This window comes from Panicum virgatum, chromosome 5N (genome assembly GCF_016808335.1).
Source record: "Panicum virgatum strain AP13 chromosome 5N, P.virgatum_v5, whole genome shotgun sequence".
Classification (NCBI taxonomy): domain Eukaryota; kingdom Viridiplantae; phylum Streptophyta; class Magnoliopsida; order Poales; family Poaceae; genus Panicum; species Panicum virgatum.
In genome coordinates this window covers 16139987-16161406 of record NC_053149.1, presented here as the reverse complement: position 1 = coordinate 16161406, position 21420 = coordinate 16139987, and the positions used below count along the sequence as shown (strand labels likewise).

Sequence of the window (21420 nt, the reverse complement as noted above, 5' to 3'; positions counted from 1 at the left end):
CCGCTACTCGAGGTGACCAGTACTAAATGGCGAGTTTAGTATCGGTTGGTAACAACAACTGGTACTAAACTGCTCTCCGGGCAGAGTTGTTTTGGGTGACAGTTACCAACCAGTACTAAATTATATTTTTATTTTTTGTTTTTGCTTATGATGTTTCTTTTCTTTTCCTTTTTAGTTTTAATTCCAATTCATATTCGTATTTGTATCTAGCATTCGTATTTGTATCCATTTGTGTATTCATATTTGTATCTAGCATCAGGGATGAAGAAGGTGTTGCCGTTTTATGCATCAGGATATTTAGTACCGGTTGGAACCTCCGGTCAGTACTAAGTTCAATCTATGCCATTTAGTATTGGACTACTTGTTGGAGCCACCAGCTGGTACTAAAATACATCTAGGGATCTAGCCGTTGTCGACGGACCTGTGTTAGTACCGATTGGTACTTTCAACCGATACTAAATGGCTCCCAGGGGCACTGTTCTTTAGGACCGGTACTAAATTCATGCATTAGTACCGGCTTAAAATGCAGCTGGTACTAACGCCAGCGACGAATGTGAAGTTTTCTAGCAGTGTTTAGAGTCAATGTATATAAAAGCCAACAAGTTGTTGTTGATTATCTTGTGGGTCAACCACATGATCCACATTATTTCACCTACAAATCATCCATGAGAAGACATATCTACCAAAATTTTCCTTAATCACATCCAATTCTACAACTTTTTGAATATAATATGAAATTGGTCCTCCAGTTGAACACATAGTCCCAGAATTCGGGATCAATGCCTTGTCCCACACTCAGGAACACTATCCTGATGCGAGTGTCGAGGACAAACAAGCACCGTGTTCGACTGGCTTGCTGGCGGCTGCTTTTGGCTGGAGCCAGCAGCAGCCATGCAGTAGCCCGCCAAAGCAGCCAGCAGCAGGCAGCAGCCGGATTTAGGCCAGCCGAACGGAGCGTCCCATTCAAGGTTGAATCGTGTTCCAGTTTGAGAGGGTCGTGGCCCCATTGCTAGTGAAGTTCACTGGGACAAGGAGGCATACCCCCTTTCGTACCTCCACCCTAGCGTGCAAAAATTGACAAAAGCCTCCGACACTTACGCGGTGAAGTGCAGTTTACACCGATAACACACTGGCCAGACCTGATTCGTCAATGGAGAGGTGCCGTACCATCTCACCGTACCACGATAGCACACAATCTCTAGCTTTTGCTCCTGTCCACGTTGCCATTACTGCAACAAGGAAACCACCCAACAGTCCACGGCGATCTCTCGATCGCCTTCAATCTGTTTTCAGAAAGAACAGGGTTCCTCTTACCTTGTGGCTCACATGTGGTAGCTCGATTGGACAGAAAGCTACTACGCGCCTGGGCCGCTGCTTTTTTTCCACCGGCCGGCACGAAATATCTGCCCGAATCTATCCGCGGTGATTCGCTGTGTCCTGCAAGAGTAAATCGAGGATAGATAGATCAAGCACGTCGGGAAAGCTACGTGTGCCGTTGCTTTTTAACCCTTGCGCAAGATCACAAAGCACGGTCGATCCAGTCAGCAGTAGTTTTCCGCTCGAATCAGCCGTGTTTAGTTAGTTTGTTGGCGAGGTTAGGTTAATTAGTCGCAGATGCGTGTGGCTGGAATTGTAAAACGTCTAAGCTAAAGGTGTGAGTATTACAGCCACAATCGATAAGCCAGTTGCTTAATCGAAAAGGTGGCATACGTAGGCATGCAACCAGCCTATATATTACTATGCTACTAGCTAGCTAGCTGCTTTTTACTGATGGCAGCAAGTGGGGGCAATAAAGCAGAAGATATTTTCCTGTTCAATTCCTTGTTAAATTTTCTTTTGGGTTTGGATACTGATATAGCTGGGTGCATTTGGTTCCTCCTAGCGCAACTAGCGCTACGAGAGAATTTTATATGCATGCAGTACTAAATAAAGTATATTTGCATGCATTACTAAATAAAGTATATTTGCAAAATCTCTTTACGGATGAATGTAATTTTTCGCAGCGAATCTAATGACAATAATTAAGCGATGATTGACTACAGTAATGCTATAGTAATCATACTCTAATCATGCGGTCAAAGGTCTCATTAGATTCATCTCGCGAAGTAGCACAGGGGTTGTGAAGTTAGTTTTGTAAACTGACTTTATTTAACACCTCTAATTAATGGTCAAAGTTGCTACAGTGTCTTGTGCTAAAAAAACAAACAGAGTATAGGGTTCAGAGTTTTAGATCGGTACCACCATCCCTCCTTTGTTTGATGCTCCGCCAAGGTCTCTTGATTTTTGAAATGTTCGTTCGCAAGTTGCTGATAATTTACAACTTTTTTCTCAAATGGTTGGGGATTTGCTAGTTTGATTTTCTCAAATGTCTAAAGCTCGTTGAAAATATTCCAATTAAGTAGGATGTACACAAAATTTTACATTAACCAAGTACAAAAGTAGAACGGATACATTATTAGCATTGAAAGATGCAACTTTTTTGATTAATTCAATTAACCAGTATACTTCCTCCAATCAGACCTATAAATTCATCTAGGTTTTCAATTCAAATATCTTTAACTTAGTCAATAAATACGTACATACTCCCTCCATCCTAAAATACAAGTTATTCTACAAATTTTAGTACAGATTAACAAGAAGATAAAACGACAATGTTTACCCCTATTTATCACCCATATCTAGCAATAGCCGATTTTTACATGCACATGCACATTCTAAATAGGATAGAGTGACTAGTTTTCTGAGATAAATTGTAAATCCTAGAATAACTTATTTTTTGAGGATGGAGAGAGTAAAACTTAATCCTTTCGAGAAAGCAATAAGACATGAAGATCATCTACCTGAATGCCCTATATTTATCATAAACATACTTTTATAGCATCTAACCCTTTTTTATTTAAGACAATATATTTTTACAGATCCTAGAAACCCATATTAATGTACTAACTAATAGAAGAACATACTACTACGGCCAAAGTGAGTTGCCAAGGTGCCGAGTCAATTCATCGATCGTACACCCGCCGTTAGTGATGTCTACAAAACAACAATTAGCCGGTGTACATTTACAGCACATTGACACATTGTGTGTTCGAGCTAGCTAGCTTTCTCAACTGCTCCACTGTGCTCTCCAGAAATTACCGGCGCAACCGCGACAGCAGTCGGCCGCCCATTGGCTAATCGCGGCTATAAGTACCGACCGAGGCCCGCCCTGATCCATCGATCGACCCCCCCCCCCCCCCCCCCCCCCCCCCCCCGCATTTACACTGCTCGCGGGCACAGTGAACCAGACAGCCAGCGACACGAGCGACGAGCCACCAGGTCTCCGAGCGACGACGGCGAGCGCCGCCACCGCGCCCTGCAGCGGCCACACCTCGAGCTAAGAAACGAAGCAGCCATGGCGACGCGTCGCCTCCCGTCGTCCCTCCCGCTGCTGCTTCTCCTTGCGGCGGGATCCCTCGCGGCGGCGGCGGCGGCGGCAAGCGCGCTTGGCGAATCCCCCGAGACGGACACGGACATGGTGCCGCGCTTCGGCCGGATACTGCAGCAGCTGCCTCAGCCTCAACCCATGCCGCAGCCGGACCCGAACCCACAGCCGCAGCCCGGGGTGAACCCGCCAGTGCCACAGCCCCTGCCGCAACCAAATCCAAACCCGCCGCAACCGCTGCCGCAGCCACAGCCCGTGCCGCAGCCACAGCCCATGCCGCAGCCGAACCCGCAGCCCGGGCTGAACCCACCCCAGCCACTGCCGCAGCCGCAGCCCGGGCCACAGCCAGACCCAACAGCCCCACAGCCGCAGCCCTTGCCGCAGCCGGACCCGACCCTGCCGCCCCAGCCCTTGCCGGGGCCGCAGCCGCAGCCGGACCCTGCCCTGCAGCAGCCGCAGCCAGGGACGACGACGCAGCCGGCTCCGAACGGCCAAAATCCGCAGGCGCAGCCGGACCAGGTGCTCCCGAGCGGCGGGGGGTCCAGGATGCTGGTGAACCTGCACAACTTGATGTCCATACTTCTTCCAAGTCTTGCCTATCTGTTAATGTAAACTCTGTACAATATATACGTTTTTCTTTCTTCCTTTATTCATTTGTTACCCACGCCTGTGTGTAAATATGTATAGTCACGAGATATGTATAGTTGTATTTTTCTTATTTTTGCATCGTTGTGCGAGTGTGTAGTAGTGATTACATTGCATAGATTTTTGCGAGTGTGTGGTAATGTGTGTATATATACAATATGCTCCATACGTTCTAAATTATAAGTCATTCCAAAAATCTTGAAGAGTCAAACCATTTCAAAGTTTGACCAAAATTATAGAGTAAAATACAAAGATTTATGACATTAAATAGGTATATGTTATAAAAATATAACTAACAAAAAATCTAATAATACTTAATTGGTATCGTAAATCTTTTTTTTTCTCGAATGCGCGGGAGGAGTGCGCATCATTGCATTAAGAAAGGGAGAATCATGGAAAGTTGATGTTTACAACCCGTGATCAACGTAACCTCGCGTACAATACACAACTCCGGGTCGGATTACTCGCCTAAGAGACTACCTAGACTCTTAGGCGCCAGCTACTACCCACATGTCGGCGTCGGTTTTAATCTTCCGAAGGAGCTGCTGATGATCCAGTGAGTCGCCGCGGAAGAGACGTGCATTCCGTTCTTTCCAGATGTGCCAAGCTACAAGTGCGAAGAGGGTGTCAGCACCTTTCCGGGTGGTTGCCGGGAATTGGAGGCGCGTTTGCTTCCAATGTTCCTGAATACAGATGTCCCCGGGTGGCGCAGGTGCGACCCCGAGCCGATTCAGGATGATCCCCCAGACCTGCACGGTGAACGGACAGGAGACGAAGAGGTGGTGGACTGTTTCCTGTTGGAGATTACAGAGATGGCACGTTGCCGGAGCTGCAAGACCATGCCGTCGTCGTCTGTCTGCTGTCCAGAGGCGCTCCTTGAATGCGAGCCACAGAAAAAGCTTAACCTTTAATGGTGCCCAAGTTTTCCACACTAGGTCGGCACCAGCAAAGGTAGAGGATCCTTGATGCATCATCAAGTACGCTGATTTGGAAGTGAACTGGCCATGGTCAGTCCAGCGCCAAATGCAACGATCGGGCACGTCTGGCTGCAGGCAAGTGTTCTCCAAACGGTCCCAAAAGTAGAAGGTAGCTAGCAATGGCTGGGACTGATAGGCCGCCGGTGATGTCCCTGGTCCAAGCTCGGTTTGGCATTGCCTGTGCTACGGTTCTGTTTTTTCTTGCCCTTGCCGACACTACAGTGAGGAGGCGAGGAGCAATATCATGAATGGACTGCCCATCCAACCATCGATCGGTCCAGAACTTTGTGCGCATCCCATCGCCAACACTGATTGTGATGGATGCCCTGAAGAAAGCTTCCGCTTGCGGCTCAACCTGGATCGGTAGCTCTGACCATGCTCTACTCTCATCTGTACGCTGCAGCCAAAGCCATCTTGTTTGCATAGCCCAGGATGATAGCTTCAAGTTTATGACGCCAAGCCCTCCGAAGACAGCGGGTGTGGTGACCACCGGCCAGGCCACGGTGCACTTGCCCCGTATCGATTGCTCGTGACCAACCCAAAGGAACTTCCTGCAAATGGCATCTATTTCTGTTCTCACCCATGGTGGCAGTTTATCAGCCATCACAGCATAAATCGATGCTGCCATTAGGGTGGATTTCACCAACACAAGACGACCGCTCTTGCCCATCAGCGACCCTTTCCAAGCGGGAAGTTTGGCCGCCACTTTCTCCACCAGAGGTTGCAAGTGGGCTTTGGGAATTGCCTTTGTACTTAGTGGCAGGCCCAGGTAGCGGATGGGGAAAGGCATCACCTGACAATCCAGGATATGTTGGATGACATCAAGTTCTTGGTCAGCCCCAAAGATTGGTGTGATGGAACACTTGGCCAGGTTGGTTCTCAAGCCGGATGCCTCTCCAAATAATTCCAGTATCTCTTTGATCGCCCATGCTTGCTGATGTGAGGGGTGCATGAATAGGATCACGTCATCGGCGTAGATGCTGCAATGGAATTTGATCGCCCGGTTGCCCAAGGGGGAAAGGACCCCTACATCGGCCGCTTTCTAGAACAACCTGTTCAGCACGTCCATGGCCAAGATGAAGAGCATCGGAGAGAGCCGATCGCCTTGCCGCACCCCTCGACGGTGCTGAATTATTGGCCCGGGCTGTCCATTAAGCAGTATCCTTGATGTGGCTGTGCGTAGCAAGGTAGAGATCCATCCTCTCCAATTAGTACTAAAACCATAAGCCTCCAGTGCTTCGAACAGAAACGACCAGGAGAGGGTGTCAAAAGCCTTGGAGATGTCTAGCTTCAGCAGCACTTTGGGGATCTTTTTCTTTCTCAGTAGTACTGCAGCGCGCTGCACGTGCTTGAAGTTGTCAAGGATAGAACGGTTCCTGATGAAGGCGCTTTGATTGGCTTGGATCAGTGTTGCTAGCTATGGCGCCAGGCGGTTTGCAAGCAGCTTAGAAACCAACTTGGAGAAGCTGTGAACCAAGGTTATTGGCCGGTAGTCTTTGGCCGCTGCAGCGTCGGGTTTTTTTGCAATGAGAACAATGAGGGCGCTATTCAAACAGCCAAGATTGCTTCTGTTCAAGGTGAGGAAGGCATTAACCGCAAGCATCACGTCATTCTTGATTATCGGCCACGCCGTTTGGTAGAACTTGCCAGTAAATCCGTCTGGTCCTGGCGCCTTGTCCGGTGGGAGGTCCTTAACCACGTTCCAGACTTCTTCCTGTGTGAACAGCATGTCCAGCAGTTCTGAGTTAACGAGTGGGAGCCCCAGAGCTGCAATGTCGATCCCATTTGCTCTCTCCACCTGTGCGCCCATGAGACCACAGAAATAGTTTAACATGATCTGCTCCATGTCATTGTGAAGAATCGCCAGCCGTTCACCATCGACGATCGAGGAGATACGCTTCCGTCTGCACCGTCCTCTTGCAACTAGGTGGAAGTACCTGGTGTTGGCGTCGCCGTCATGCAGGTGGAGCACACGTGCACGTTGACGTGCAATAGTGCGCTCAAGGGAAGCAAGTCCCAAGCATTGTGCCTTGAGTGATTTGCGGATGTCTAGTTCATCGTGAGACAGTACTCTGTGTTCCTGCGCTTGGTCGAGTCGTAGGATGATTTCCCTTGCAGCAAGCAACTGAGTTTTGATGTTGCCAATGTGTTTGGCGGCCCAACTTTGGAGCTCCCGGGATGTGCTTCGGAGCATGGCGTCAAGCCGCCTGAACGGGTCACGAACACTTGCAGGACACTGCCACCCGCGCTTGACGGCGTTGTCGTAGCCCGCGAACTTGGGCCAGAACACCTCGAAATGGAACCTTGGTTTTGGGCGCAGGGAGGCGTTGGATTGCAGGAAGATGGGGCAATGGTCGGACATCTCGGAAGAGAGCGCCTGAAGGAAGCAGGCAGGGTGTTGCTCTTCCCAATCAAGCGACGCAAGCGCACGGTCGAGTTTAACGAGCGTCGGGCGATCTCGTTCGTTACTCCAAGTGTATGTGCGGCCGTTCAGATTGACGTCCTGAAGTTCCAGTGCTTGGATGGTGCTCCTGAATAGCGCCGAGATTCTTCGGTTGATGCGGTCGTTGCTCTTGTCCGCGGAATCAAGGATTAGGTTGAAATCGCCCACGACCAGCCAGGGGCCGGGACAGGCGTCGCGCACGGCCTCGAGCTCTTCCAAGAAGAGTTCCTTCTCGTTGTTTGCCTGGGGGCCGTAGACGCTGGTGAGCCACCACTGCAGCCCCTCAGCTTGCGTACAAATGCGGACCGTGATCGAGAAGCAGCCAAGCTGCACGTCAGAGATGGAGGCGTCCTGTCGACGTGCGGCGATGAGCACGCACCACGAGTTTCAGAGGCAGGCAGGTACGCATAATCTTCAAACTGTGTTCCCAACATGCTCAGCATGATATCTCGAGTTACAGTTTGCAGCTTGGTTTCTTGGAGGCAAACTAGCGAAGCTTTGACATCATCAACTAGCAACCGAACGACGTCCCGGCGGGGGGGCTCTCATGTTCAGCCCCCGCACGTTCCAAGAGAGAACGGAGATGTTATCCATGGAAGGATTACAACCGGTGTGGATGGCGCGCCTTAGCAGGCCGTGGTAGCCTGCTGGCCATGCTGTTTGGTGGCCATTGAGGGCAACAACTCTTTGATTGCCGCCTTGTGCTTGGTCCTGAGATCACTGCGGTAGACCGCCTCATAGGCGCGTTTGGCCTCCGAGGTCGGCATGCCATTGTCTTTAGCGATGCCAAACCGGCACATCATGATGTGTTCGCCGCGCTTAGCCGCAGGGATGTTTGCCAGTTTCTGGTTTGCAATGCGCTCGCTCCGTTTAGGCAGGAGTGGCTTTAGTGGGGCGTCCCTAACCTCCGGAGGTGGGCAAGCCGGATGCGTCGGCGCCATTGCCAGCGGGGTGCGCACCGCAGTCTTGATCGAGGAGATGAAGGCTTCAAGGACGCAGTTATCCACGGGTGGCTGGCCAGCTGCCGATGCGGGGTGAGCGATGTGACCGGATGCCGAGACGACGTCGACGCGTGGCCGGTGCACCGGGGTGGATGGGAGGGCAGGAGACGGCATGGACCGGTCGATGTGGTCGCTCTCCTCGGCCTCGGACGGCACGTGGAGGTCCAGACCAACGTGGTCCCCGTCGGCGCAGCATGGGTGCACACGTGGTGGGCGCTCATGGTGACCGTCGCAGCGGTGTTCGTTGCCGGTACCGCTAGTAGTTCGCCTGGTGAAGGGAAGCCACCAGGGGGTCCTTCCAAAACATGTGCATGCACGGACACCGGGGAGCATGCCCCGTTAACCGTCGCAGGGCAGATCGTGTCCTTGCTGCCAGCCCGATTCCCCTCGCCTCCACGTTCCTCTCCCTGAGGCCATGGACGAGGTTGGTGAATGCTGAGCAGGACACTGGACACGCTGTTCTCTAAGGTCGTTATTGAGGTCGATGGCATCCCAGCGCATGCCTGGGATCTCGATACTGCAAGCAAACTACTCGCCCCCCAGTGCTGGCTTGAACGCCTGGATGGGGCAACTTCCAGCAAATCAGACATGTCCACCTTCAAGCTGACGGCCTGGACGAAAGACCCGGCGTCGATCCCTGCGGCCAAGAATCTCCTCATTGCTGAGCCGGAGGCCCAGGTGAGTCACTCCGATCCGACCAACCAGCGCATCTTCGCCAATGTCACGTCGTACCTGAGGAAGAAACGTGTTCTTCGATATCCCGTGACTTTCCACCTCCGCGCCATCTTTGATTTCGAGCCGCGGACGCCCTCCTCATCCGGCGAGCCCTCCCCCTCCGACGATGGTGACAGTGGCTCGGATGGCAACCCGGAGCACTCCTACGGCTTCCGTCAGGGTTCGGCGCACGCCCCTCGCGTCGCTGCCTTTCCTCGTCGTGATGGTCGGCGCACCAATGGTGACCGCGGCGGTGGCGGCCGCGCCGCCGGCGGTGGCTCGGCGGGGCACTCTGAGGATTGGCCACGCGGCGCTGCGACCAATGCTGGGCCGGCCCCCCAACGGTCCGAGTCTACGATCCCAAAGCGGAATGCTGCTCGTTTGTCAGCCGGATTGGCCCGACAATGTGGCTTTCCCTCCGTGGCTGCTACCACTAACCGTATGTTTGCTTGCGGGATCAATGGGTTGGGTTGGATTCAACTCGGATTTTGGGGACGGAGCCGACCCATCCATTGTTTAGTTGTACTTTTGATTTTGGGGACGGAGTGAACCCATTTCATGTTTGGTTGAAGGAATTGGAAATACGGGTTGGATGACATGATAACACCGTTAATGAGGGTTTCACTTACCACCAACGGACCCCACCTGTCAACCTCTCACTTTTTTTTCTTTTTATTTTTTTCTCTCCCTTATCTTCTTCCTCAGCCCGTGCACCCGGCCCCCGCCGCCGGTCTTCCGCCACCTGCCTGCGCCCGGCCCCCGCCGCCGGCCCGGTGGCCCCTGCTCCTCCCCCCTTCTCCCTCCCCTCCCTGGCTGGGCGCGAGCTGCCGCGGGCGAGCTCCGCCGCCGCGGCGCGTAACGAGGACGACGATAGGCAGCACGGACGGACGCCGACGGAACCCGTCCGGTTCGCTCCGTCCCTCGAAATTCGACGGGCGGAGCGAACCCGCATCTTACGGGAATATCCTCTCCTGGAGCCGCTCCGCTTCTTTGCCGCTCATCTAAACAGACAAAAATTGAATCGGCTCCAACCAAGTTCGCTCCACACCTCCAACCAAACACACGGTAAGTCGTCGACAAGGTCGTCTCACGGGCCTGTGCCGGAGGCCCTGAGGCGTGCTGCTACTGTGGCTACAGTGGGTGCTGCACCCAATGCCACCCCACCCCCTGCCATGTCGCGTGATAAGGTTGTCGGGCCGCTCCCTGTCGATGAGGCAGAAGTGCTTGTCCTCACCCTCTTGTCATCGAGAGCTGGCCGGGTCGCAAGAGATGAAGACCCAATGATCGCTGAAGCCACCCTCCGGCTACCCCCTCTCGGCGATGCATGCACACAACCGGCAGGATTCTGCCCTGCGACGGTTAACGGGGTCTGCTCCCCGGTGTCCTTGCATGCACTCGTTTCTGAAGGGCCCCCTGGTGACTTCCCTCCACCAGGCGATGCATGCACACTACCGGCGGTATCGTAAATCTTATTACGTTGTTGTATAAATTTGGTTAAATTTAGAAAATTTGGCTCTCCAAAATTTTTGGAATGGCTTATAATTTAAAACGGAGGGAGTACCACTGAGTTCCCTGCATCTTTTTTCGAGTGCGAAAGGGCACGGCGGCACCATGGAAAAGCGAAGAGACCAGTGGCTGCGTGCGACACAATTTGAACTGATGGGGAGCTCTCTTTTCTCTCGTTAATTACTCCCTCCATCCAATTTTGATAGATACTCCATATTTGCATATGGCACAATGACCAAGGACAACAAGTGTGCTTATCAATCTAATAAATGCAATACAAATTTTTTATTGGTCCTCTAATGTTTTAACTGGGAACTTCTCGTTACTAGTGTTATTTATTGCCACAATCAATGCCAATATCAAATGTAGCTATCATTTTAGAATATTTAAGTTTTTAAAATATATCTATTAAAATTGGATGTAGAGAGTAATTAACAACGCAAGGGGAGAGAACTAGGGAAGAAGAAAGGTGCGCGGCTCGATGGTTGGAGCTCACGGCCCAGCTTTTCCCTAACACCTTCTCTGTTCATTCGCTGGGCCGGACGGCCCGTTTACGCTTCTGTTTGCTCTGCTCCGCACCGAACCAGCAGCAGAAATTTAGAGTTTTTTTTACGCCTCTCATCTAGGTACAGTTGTGAAAGGGCTTGTAGCCTAGCGGTTATAAGAGTCTCGATAGCACCTGAGGTCCTGGGTTCGACTCCTCATGGGAGTGAATATTCTGGGATTTAACGACGTTGTGCATTAAGTGGTAGGCGACGTTCCCGTCGACAGCGAGGCGCATGTGGTGACTTTGTCAATCTCGAGGATTTGCCGGCTCAGTCTTCGAAGATACTCATAGGGGTAGGGTTTGTGTACGTGTGTTCATAGGAGTGAGTGTGCGTGCGTTGTGAGTGTCTGAGTTGTACTGTGTATCTCAAAAAAAATATTAGTACAGCTGTAATATCTGTTCATATATATATATATACACACACGTATACCCACTCTACACACGCACACTTCACTTACATCACTATACACGTACAAACAACCCTACAACTACATACAAAACAGAAGACCACGTCCTTTTCGAGATCACCGGATGACTCTATAGGCGACAGACGCATCGCATTTTCTTTGTGGCTCTACGCGTGAGAGGCTGCAAATTAAAAAAAAATATTGTTCCCATATGCGAACCCACACCGAGCAAAGCTCGAAAGCGGGCGGCAGGCGCTCCACCGACCAGCCTTGCCAACGCGCTAAGCGCGGGTTCGCAAAATTCAGAGTTGCCGACACAATAGATGTGAATGTGAGAGCGCCTGCCGCCCGCGTTCGCAAACATCAGAGTTGCCGACACAATGGATGTGAACGTGAGTTGAGATCTGTACGATTTTTTTGAAGGAAAAATTATGTATAATCAATCACGGTGTACGTGCTCAAATAATAGCACGAACTAAGAAAACGTAACCATCCAGCTTTATTTGGCATGACACCTGCCGCGGTGCCGCCTGCCAGCGAGGCGATGAGCACCGGGCAATTGTAAACGCGCTACCCTTACCCTGCAGTCACCAGTCGTCGATACGTGTGTGTGGACGGAGGAGGAAGCAGAGGTGGGACGGGAACGGCACCTGCACCCAATTCCTCTCCACCATCTCCATCTCCTGCCCGTCCGTGACCTTTGCGTGCGTGTCCTGTGCTGCGGAGCCCACTTGCCCGCATCGCCGGTGCTCTGCTCCCCGCGCGCGCATGCACGGGGGCGAAAATGGGGCAGGAGGCAGGCAGGGGCGCCGGCCCTGACGGCGGTCCCCCGCCGGCCGCGGGGAGCGAGGCCGAGAGCCCCCGGGACAGGGTGTCCTTCGCTCCCTCCTCCAGGACCCGCACCCGTCCTTCGTGCTGGGGAGGCATCAGGATCCGTCGGGTGCGCCGGAGCAGGAGCGGAGCGGGCGGCGGCGAGCACGACGCGGCTCCCGCCGTCAGGACGGCCTCCACCTCGCGCGTGTGCGGCGGCAGGGCGGACGCGGCGGCCGGGGCCAGGTCCCTCCTCCAGCGCAACGATTTCTACTGCGACGACTGCAACACGCACAGGTAGGAGGGCGTTCTGCTCCGATTCCCCCGGCTGGACTCCTCTCCTCTCCTGCTGCTGCTGCTGCTCCAGTTTTTGCCGAGTATAATGTACATGTATTCCAATTGGTTCATGAGAGGTTCAATCTAAGATTAAGATTGTACTGCTGAGCTTCGTCATTTTCTATTCCCCCCACAATGATTTACACTGAATGGTGAGCTTAGGCAACCTAGTAGCTTTTACTATATTTGAATTCAGCCAGAATATTGATCTTGTCCTAGTCAATTCATCCCATATTCCCATGATACCTATCAGGCAGTTATCAGTATCTGCAACAAGTCGGACGGAAACTTCCCAGTACTTATTAGGTAGACCATTATCCTACAACATGATATTTATATGCAACTAACCAGAACTCTGCTACAGAAGATAATGCTTTCAGATTTCTGAAACTAGAAGCTGGAAGAAAAATGAACAGACCTGATGTTCTCAACACCTATGTCTCAAGCTATATAAGGAATCACATAAACAAATAGAGTGACTGGTGCAAATCATCGAATCTTGCCACTGCCACAAAGTGTTTATGATATACTCGTGCACTTTAATTCCAACGGTGGCCTGACATAACTTATACAAAATGTGCCGTCTTACCTCCGCTGAGACTACAAAAAAAACCCAGCTACATGAGTACATGACTAACAATCTCCATCTAATAGTGAGAGGAAGTCTAATTGTTCAAAATGTTCTTCAACATCACAATGCTGAAACTATCTAACAGAGGAGAAGGTGATGTCGGTCTTCAAGGAGAAGCTTGGTTAGCACTACAATTCTGTATTGGTGGCAATGATTTCCATCACCTATCCAATCTGTCCAGCCTCCTGCGGCGTAACTCCTCAACTGAAAGCTCCCCATTACACCAATCTTGATGATGCTGCCCCCGCGGACAAGCATGATCCTCACGCATAGTGCTGCACATCTCACATATATCTGTGGCAAATGAGTTATAGTTGGTGCAGGTTGAGCATCTCCATAAACCTCGTGGGCAATCTCTTGCTGACGAATGACATTCAACTATGCCCCGACCTGTTATGTGACCCTGGGACAGGACAGACTTCAGGAGATTCTGAGCAAATCTCACTTGCGAGGTCACGGCCCTGGCACCGCCTGAAATCAGAAGAGTGAGCGGGTCTTGGCCTTTGAACGCACGCTTCAGCCAAAGGTAGACCTTTCCAGCAAGTAAGCCCCCAAGATGGCCAACAAAGGAAGACTGGGGAAGCAAAGCGTGAGTGAGCAACAAATCAGCCCAGACACAATACTTTTCTGGAATAAGGATCACTGAAAGCCACATTAAATCGTTCGACCGGTCAGTCAGCACAGCCTTCATGCCAAACAGCACACCAGAGAATCCAATACTGTGATGATCATAATACGCAAAACTGTCACCAAGCAAGGATAAGCCTTGGGACAAGAGCACCGCGATACCCTGCGACAAGCCAAGCAATGCAACAACCATGGAAGCAAACTCAGCACTACCCATGGACCTTTCAAGTTGTACGCCCATCCACAAGAGAGATGTCATGTTGCCAAATAAGTGAGCTTCGTTCCAGTGGTAGAAAGGTGACAGGAAGAAGTTCTCCAACAACATGAACTGCAACCATTAGAATATGTCAGGATATCAAGAGTTGAATGTAGAACTATCTGTATAACTGAAAGACTATGGCTAAATATGGGATTCTGATGTCCTACAACAGCTTATGTCAAGTACTTCGAGGCATGGTTATGCTCAACAGTGCAACAAAACATTTGGGGGGAAATATCCAATCCTGTAACCATCCCATCAGATTTCCCCGATTGCAACCGGCTGGTTATCAGAAATTAGTATCGCCCCGCCAAAAAAAAAAGTATCGTGCACTACTCAGCCAGACCTCGATCTGATAAAGTAAAACCTCGGTTCAACTTGCCAGGAACAACCAATGTTCAAATTGCATTGCATTGATGAAACATTCAATCTTAACTAGCCCTAGAACGGGGGAAAAGACTGCAGAGCCATGATAACTGTAGTGGAATTCTCTAGCAGGGAGACAAAACCTAACACAGAATTCCACCATCTGGTTGTGCTGTGCATAGGTAGGTGCGCTTACATACCCTGACGAAGAGTTGGTAGTTGAGGGCAACCTCGTTGATCCTGGGCAGGATCCTGTGGAGGGGCCCGGGCCGGAAGAAGACCAGCACGTTGGCGGCGAGCAGCGCCGCCGTGACGGGCGGCCGGTCGGACCCCGGGCGGCCGTACTGGAGCGCCACCTGCAGCCCCAACAGGGGGGTTATCCCCTTCATCGGGTCGAAGACGAAGCCGCGAGGGCGCCGGAAGCTGCTCATGCCGGACCCCATCTCCGAGACCGCCGGCCGCCACCAGAACCAAAAGCCGCGGCCGCCGTCACGCAAAACTCTCCTGCTCGAAAATCCCCCTGCTTTCTAATCGTCTCGCGGCACCTGCTTTGAATTGGTTTCGGAATTTTGGTCTCCCTCTTTCTCCTGGCGCAAAAGAAGGGATGGATTGCGGCGCGGCGGTGCCGCTGCGCCCCGCCGAGTTCGTTCCGTTTGCGGTAGCCCCCTTTCAAGGAAATTGATTTTTTTTTCAAAAGAAACCATCTTTTACTTTAGTTAACCGACTCCTTTTGGAAGGTGTAAGGATGCAAACGACCGATATTAATTGATATTATATTTGTTTTCACATTTTCTATCGGATTTGGATTCAAATATGGATAGACTCGGATACATATATGAATACGAATAGATGCTAGATGCATACGGAGCGAACCAGATATGTTTAAAATTAGATATGGATATTTCTTCGGATAGCGAGTAAAGGCAGCATTTACTCACGTGTTGTAACATTCTAACACCCTACGAGTCCAAATATTAATTAGATTATGCTTAACAAAACAAATTAACAAATAGTTGCATGACATTTCTAACTCACTACGTAGATGAAACAAATTCAATTACATAACATTTTAACTTATAATATAGCTTAGATTGGAGATTACAATTTATTACATTGATGATACTTCACAAGCACTCGAATCAATTCATCCGTTCAAGGAGGCCAGATTCAAACTAAAAACATGCTTGATTAATCAAATTAACAAAAGATTACATACCATTTTGGCACTCAATTCACAATACTGATATTCTAAATTATTACATGCATAAATATGTAGAAGCAATTAAATTATTGCTAGAGTTTTGAACTATTATCAGATATTGAGTTTTTTCTAAAAAAATGGAACAAGTATATTTTTATTGTTAACTTATTGCGAGAGTTCAAGTTTAATTCTTGAAACAGCAATAAACAAGATTCAACTCCAATATAGACCAATAGATAGATTATATTTTAAGAACAATTTTAGTACTAATTTTATATTTTTCTGACAAATGAATTAGTTATAAATTTTTAAAGATTTAATCAGATTTTTATTAATGCATAGACATTAAGATTCAACTCCAATATAGCACCAATAGATAGGTACTAATTTTATATTTTCTGAATGAATTAGATATAAACTTTAAGAGATTAAATCAGATTTTTAATAATTTATATGTTTGGAGTAATGCAACTATCCGAATTGACTATCCGGATTATCCGACCTGTCTGCCGGATATTGAATATATTATATCTGAATCTGATATCTGAATTAAATATCCGATATAGTACCCGGATATTCGAGAAAAACTATCCGAATTGATATCCACCCCTCTCGGTCGGGAAATATCCGTACCATTTACATCATAGGAAGATGTTACAAAAAAAATATAAACTTCGGGGAATCAATGGATATAGTAGAAATCATGATTTTACAGTACAACGGAAGTAAATGTGACGGATGTGACTCCACATTGTGACAAGCGTACAGTGGGTGGCTAGTGCCAAGGATATACTCCATAATTCTAAATTATAAGTCATTTTAGCTTTTTCAGACAGTAGCATTTGAAGTTAGGATGGTCCAACAAGACAAATTTTTATTTAATATCATAAAAGTTTAATAAAGTATGTTCAAATATCTTCAAATTTACCACTAAATATGAAGTTTGCTTAAAAACGTTCACGGATCTATAATACTTTAAATAAGATTACAAAATGATTGCACGAGGCAGCAAGCTACATCAAACCTAAATCACATGTCTCTACCATGCCTAATTATCTACTAATATTGAAGATACCAAATCAATGAAAATTAGTTAAATATCTTGCTAGCAACTGCAACCATACTTCCAAATTGCAATGGGAATGTGCTATCTATCGGGGACGTGGAGTGAAAAAGGTGCTTGCTTTTGGCTGTGCTGAATGCTAAGGCAGTGTGCGCGTGGAGTATTTGAGCTAACTCTTAAGGTGGGGGCCGAAGCCCATCCAGACGATCATCTAGATATGTCCATGTTTCCAGGTACATAGCTTTTATTATGGAACTATATATACATTTTGTTTTGTTTAGATACATAGCAAAAATTATATATTATATATTTATATTTGCTAAAATAATCTACAATTTAGAATGGAAGAGTATGCAGTAATGACTGTAACATCCATAATCATATCTTACGCAGATTTTTTTGACTAAGATTGTCAATAGGTTTACTGTAACATCCATAATCATATCTTAAGCAGATTTTTTCGACTAAGATTGTCAATAGATTTTGTGCCTCCGGCGTTATCTAAACATATTTAAAAGATTTTTTTACCAAACATTATCAATAAATTTATATGCCTCCTGCAGTCCTGCATTTAAGTATACAATGTTTTTGGCTAGGGTAACATTGTCTACAAATGTTGGGCCCACCAATCCACCATCTCACTAATCTAATAGGCTGAGCAAAGTGCTCAAACATGTAATTTATAGCAGCATGTTGCTCATTCTTCCTAACTAATTTTGCGGTTCTATATTTGAGGCCAGTGGAAACATCCCTAATGGTTGCTCTTCTCACTGTTTCTCGTTGCATCATGTTCCCAGACATGATAGTTGAGAGACTCTGATGGCCAAGGCCAATTGGACAATACAGACAGTGCAGCCCTGTCAAAATTCCATATCTTCCCTAGCTCGTTGGTGTGTTCCACAGTGAGCTTAACTAACTCCATCAGTGTTGCATCACTTTATATTTTAATGTAGATGACTTGTGGAAGCACATAACGTAAATCATCCTGAACAATCAGACTATTTGTGATCCAGCTTTAGGCGAATTCAGGCAAAACATCTGCCCGACACCACACAGTATGAACCCTTTAATCAGAACCAATTTCCTCTATCCATGCAACTATCCAAAACACATACTGCTGGGAGTTATTCAACTGGTAACTGAAAATGAAAAGAGAACACATCTGTTATGACAATGGATAGATGACTTTGAGCATTCCAATGAAGTTTTTCAGCTATAAAAAAAATGACTACCATTAACAACAGAAGGTGGCGACATATGCTCAAGTACTTTAATTTCAACATCGCCTGAGGTAATTTATACAAACGTGGGCGATAACTACATACTATCAAGGCTTTGAAGAACCTATAAAATGGAGCCAGCCTCCTTCAAATGGTGAGGAAAAAGTCAATTATGTAAACTGCTCCTCATCATGAGAAGAAACAAATGTGACAACACTTTCTAGCTTCAGAATTGCCAGTATGCAATCTTAGCACTGGTAGCAATGACTTGCATCATCTGTCAAATCTTTGCAGCCTCCTACGGCGTATCTCTTCAGCCGAGAGCTCACCGCTACCCCCAGCTTGGTGATTCTGTCTCCGTGAAAAAGAACGGTCCTCTCGGGCAGTGCTGCACATCTCACAGATGTCTGTAGCAATTGAGTTGTCATAGGTGCAGGTTGAGCATCTCCATAACCCTCGAGGGGTCTCTCTTGCTGATGCACGGCGCCCAACCCTGCCCCTACCTGTTATGCGACCTTGTGAACTGGCAGATCGCAGAAGTTTCTGAGCAAATTTAAGTGGCCAGGTCACGACCTTGGTAATGCTTGTCACCAGAAGAGTAAACGGATCCGGCCCGTTGAATGAGCGCTTCAGCCAAAGATAAACCAGTCCAGCAAGTATCCCACCAAGATGGCCAAGAAAGGATGTCCCAGGAATGAAAACCTGGATGAGGATTAACTCAGCCCAAGCAGCATATTTCGCTGGAATAACCATTCCGTGGAGATACACAAAATCGTCCGACCAGGTGTTCAGCACGACCTTCATGGCAAACAGCACACCAGAGAACCCAACAGCATATTGATCATAATATGCAGTATAATCACCAAGGAAGATTAAGCCCTTTGACATGAGCAGCGTCATACCCTGAGACAGGGCAAGCAATGCAGCAACCATGGAAGCAAACTCAGCACTACCCATTGATGTTTCAAGCTGTATGCCCTTCCACAAGAGCGACGTCATGTTGTAGAAGAGGTGACTTTCACTCAAATGGTAGAATGGTGACAGGAAGAAGCGCATCCAATCGCCATACTGCAAAAATGTTCATCGTATTTAGTCTAGGGGCTTAGAATTGAATATAGAGCTACAAGTGTGATTGCATGGGCTTAGAATCGAATTTGTGTATAATTTTGAAGAGTAAATATCGCCCCAATGGAAAACAAAAACAACTTAATTATTGTTGGCTGCACTTTCGTTCCCCTTTCCTACCACATAGGCACACACCCTCCTGCATCTCGCTATCAGAAAAAGGGTGTGGTTTTTGATGCGTGTACTGAAATTCCATCTTTCTAATAAACATAACCTACTGCAAGTCTGCAACTCGCTACCAGAAAAAGTTTGGGGGTTTTGATGCGTGTACTGAAATTCCGTCCTCTGATAACTCTGGGTAGGTAGGCAAAGGTTGGGTACCTCGATGATGAGTTGCGGATTGAAGGAGACTCGAGCAAGCGAGGGCAGGATCTCGTGGAGCGCGCCGGGCCGGAGGTAGATCAGCGTGTTGGCGGCGAGCAGCGCCGCGGTCACGGGCGGCCGGGAGGCCCCCGCGCGGCCGTACTCCATCAGCACCTGGAGCGCCAGCAGGGGCAGCATCCCCCTCGACGCCTTGAGGCCGAAGCCGCGCCGCCGGCCTCTGCTCATGCCGGCCCCCATCTCCGAAACTGCCGGCCGCCACAGAGGCACAGAGCCAAAGCGGAAGCTCGCCGTCACACCCCACCCCACACGCAAACTCCCTGCTTGAAATTCCTCCGCCTTCCTATCACCACGCGCCCACGCGGCACCGGACTCCTTTTATTTCTGGATCAGTTTGGGGATTTTGGTTTGCTTCTTTCTTCGGGCGCAACTCATGGCGGCGAGGAGGCCGAACCTTCCGGAGGACTCTGGCGGTCTAGCCTCGCCGCTCCTCCACCGGTTGCTTCGCCTCATCGCCCCCTTTTCTTTCCTTTTTATCAAAAACTAGTAAAATGTAGGTGCCGCACGGGTTTTAAAAACCTTCGAGAGTTGTGGATCCACCGTACATATAATCAGTTACGTTTATTTCGGCAAAATATGAACCACTGATCAAACATTCAAACCTATAAATAGATTATTATGATCAGGAAAACTGTAAACTCTGCATATTCCTTTTGACTGGCATAAGACGCAACCTATCGTCAAGTTTCATGTACAGTGATTTTCTTAAGTAAGTGACAATTTCAGATTTCATATCTTCTCATCTCTGGATCCAGAAACTGCAACAAAAATCTCATCCATATATATACAAGCATATAGCTTTATCTTAGTCTGACAATCTGTCTGATCTTCACTATTTTCCTTTTCCCCTTAAGTTGACTCCAAAACCAGCGATGCAAATTTGACCCATGGTCATCTGAAACATTTGTTGCCTCTGAACCAAGGCTTTTATGTTTCAAGCAACTCCTAAACACCTCATGGTGAAAACTGTCATCAACCTATATTCAAATGATGCTTCTTGTGTTTTAAACAGATATTGCACTTTTTTCATCGATGTATTCCTAATTTCAGATGATTAATATTTAACTAAACAAAAATTTCAGATGTTTTAAATATCAGGTACCTGATATATACCTGCTTATAAGTACTAAAAGAGGACGTCCTAGCAAAGAAGCTAGAAGCTAGCGGTATTCATCCAGCATTCCAGCAACATTTATGTCTAATAGGTAATAGCACGTGATGATGGCTTTGTCGAACACCGTGGACATGAAGTCCGGCCGCGCCACTGGCAACCTAAGCGGCCGGGCACGTCACGTCCAACCTCTTGCTCACGCCTGCGTGCATGGGCCGGTACTTGATGAACGCCCTGGTGAGCCTCAGCTCCAAGTCTCCAACTCGACCACGCCGGAGACGCTCTCCCACGCGAACTCTGCCGCCGCGTCGCCGCCCACCTTTGGTCCCGGAAGGCCGCAACGACGACGCCGCCTGCATGGGGAACCCTTAAGTTTGTTTTGGGTCCACGCTCCTGTGCCGACGCCCGCCAGCCGGGCGCCTGTCAAGCACCTCCCCACGAGCAAGAGTTCGGCGTCGAGCGGCGCGGCGTGCTCGGCGCGCATGGCGCAGTTGCGGTTGCACAGGGCCCGGTGTAGAACAGGTCGTACGCGAGCGTTGTGCCGTTGTCGCCGGTGAGAGCGAGGCACGACACCGACGCGTCCTTCACGGCGGCACGCGGACAGGGTGGACGACGCCGAAGGCCGG

The 21420-nt window shown here is 48.8% G+C and overlaps 4 protein-coding genes across 5 annotated transcripts; 2 read left to right on the top strand and 2 right to left on the bottom strand.

Annotated features, from left to right (window-relative positions):
* Window positions 1–3394: 3394 nt before the first annotated feature.
* Window positions 3395–4036, top strand: LOC120674605 (procyclic form-specific polypeptide B-alpha-like). The gene has a single exon (XM_039955761.1). It carries the CDS (start codon window positions 3395–3397, stop codon window positions 4034–4036), a length of 642 nt encoding a protein of 213 aa, XP_039811695.1.
* An 8184-nt stretch (window positions 4037–12220) lies between these two features.
* On the top strand, window positions 12221–13028 carry LOC120675915. Its single transcript, XM_039957125.1, has one exon. The coding sequence runs from the start codon at window positions 12449–12451 to the stop codon at window positions 12773–12775; it is 327 nt and encodes a 108-aa protein (XP_039813059.1). The 5' UTR covers window positions 12221–12448; the 3' UTR covers window positions 12776–13028.
* Window positions 13029–13245: 217 nt separating this feature from the next.
* LOC120675914 (rhomboid-like protein 14, mitochondrial) lies at window positions 13246–15375 on the bottom strand. The gene is made up of 2 exons (XM_039957124.1): window positions 14894–15375; window positions 13246–14396 (listed from the first exon to the last, which is right to left on the bottom strand). The coding sequence occupies exons 1-2, from the start codon at window positions 15134–15136 to the stop codon at window positions 13602–13604; spliced, it is 1038 nt and encodes a 345-aa protein (XP_039813058.1). The 5' UTR covers window positions 15137–15375; the 3' UTR covers window positions 13246–13601.
* A 2507-nt stretch (window positions 15376–17882) lies between these two features.
* Window positions 17883–20163, bottom strand: LOC120675182 (rhomboid-like protein 14, mitochondrial). 2 transcript variants are annotated; one of them, XR_005675258.1, is made up of 3 exons: window positions 19624–20154; window positions 18190–19245; window positions 17883–18096 (listed from the first exon to the last, which is right to left on the bottom strand). XR_005675258.1 is itself a non-coding variant. In XM_039956287.1 (2 exons), exons 1-2 carry the CDS (start codon window positions 19861–19863, stop codon window positions 18451–18453), a joined length of 1035 nt encoding a protein of 344 aa, XP_039812221.1. In that variant the 5' UTR covers window positions 19864–20163; the 3' UTR covers window positions 18121–18450. The 2 variants fall into 2 exon arrangements, 1 of the variants encoding a protein (XP_039812221.1); XM_039956287.1 differs by lacking the exon at window positions 17883–18096 and having other exon boundaries at window positions 18121–19245; window positions 19624–20163.
* Window positions 20164–21420: the final 1257 nt, after the last annotated feature.

Coding starts and splice junctions, on each gene's coding strand:
- LOC120675182 (XM_039956287.1), bottom strand. CDS start 19,863: ATGGGGGCCGGCATGAGCAGAGGCCGGCGGCGCGGCTTCGGCCTCAAG. Junction 19,246..19,623: donor ATCCGCAACTCATCATCGAG/GTACCCAACCTT, acceptor ACATTTTTGCAG/TATGGCGATTGGATGCGCTT.
- LOC120674605 (XM_039955761.1), top strand. CDS start 3,395: ATGGCGACGCGTCGCCTCCCGTCGTCCCTCCCGCTGCTGCTTCTCCTT.
- LOC120675914 (XM_039957124.1), bottom strand. CDS start 15,136: ATGGGGTCCGGCATGAGCAGCTTCCGGCGCCCTCGCGGCTTCGTCTTC. Junction 14,397..14,893: donor ACTACCAACTCTTCGTCAGG/GTATGTAAGCGC, acceptor TAATGGTTGCAG/TTCATGTTGTTGGAGAACTT.
- LOC120675915 (XM_039957125.1), top strand. CDS start 12,449: ATGGGGCAGGAGGCAGGCAGGGGCGCCGGCCCTGACGGCGGTCCCCCG.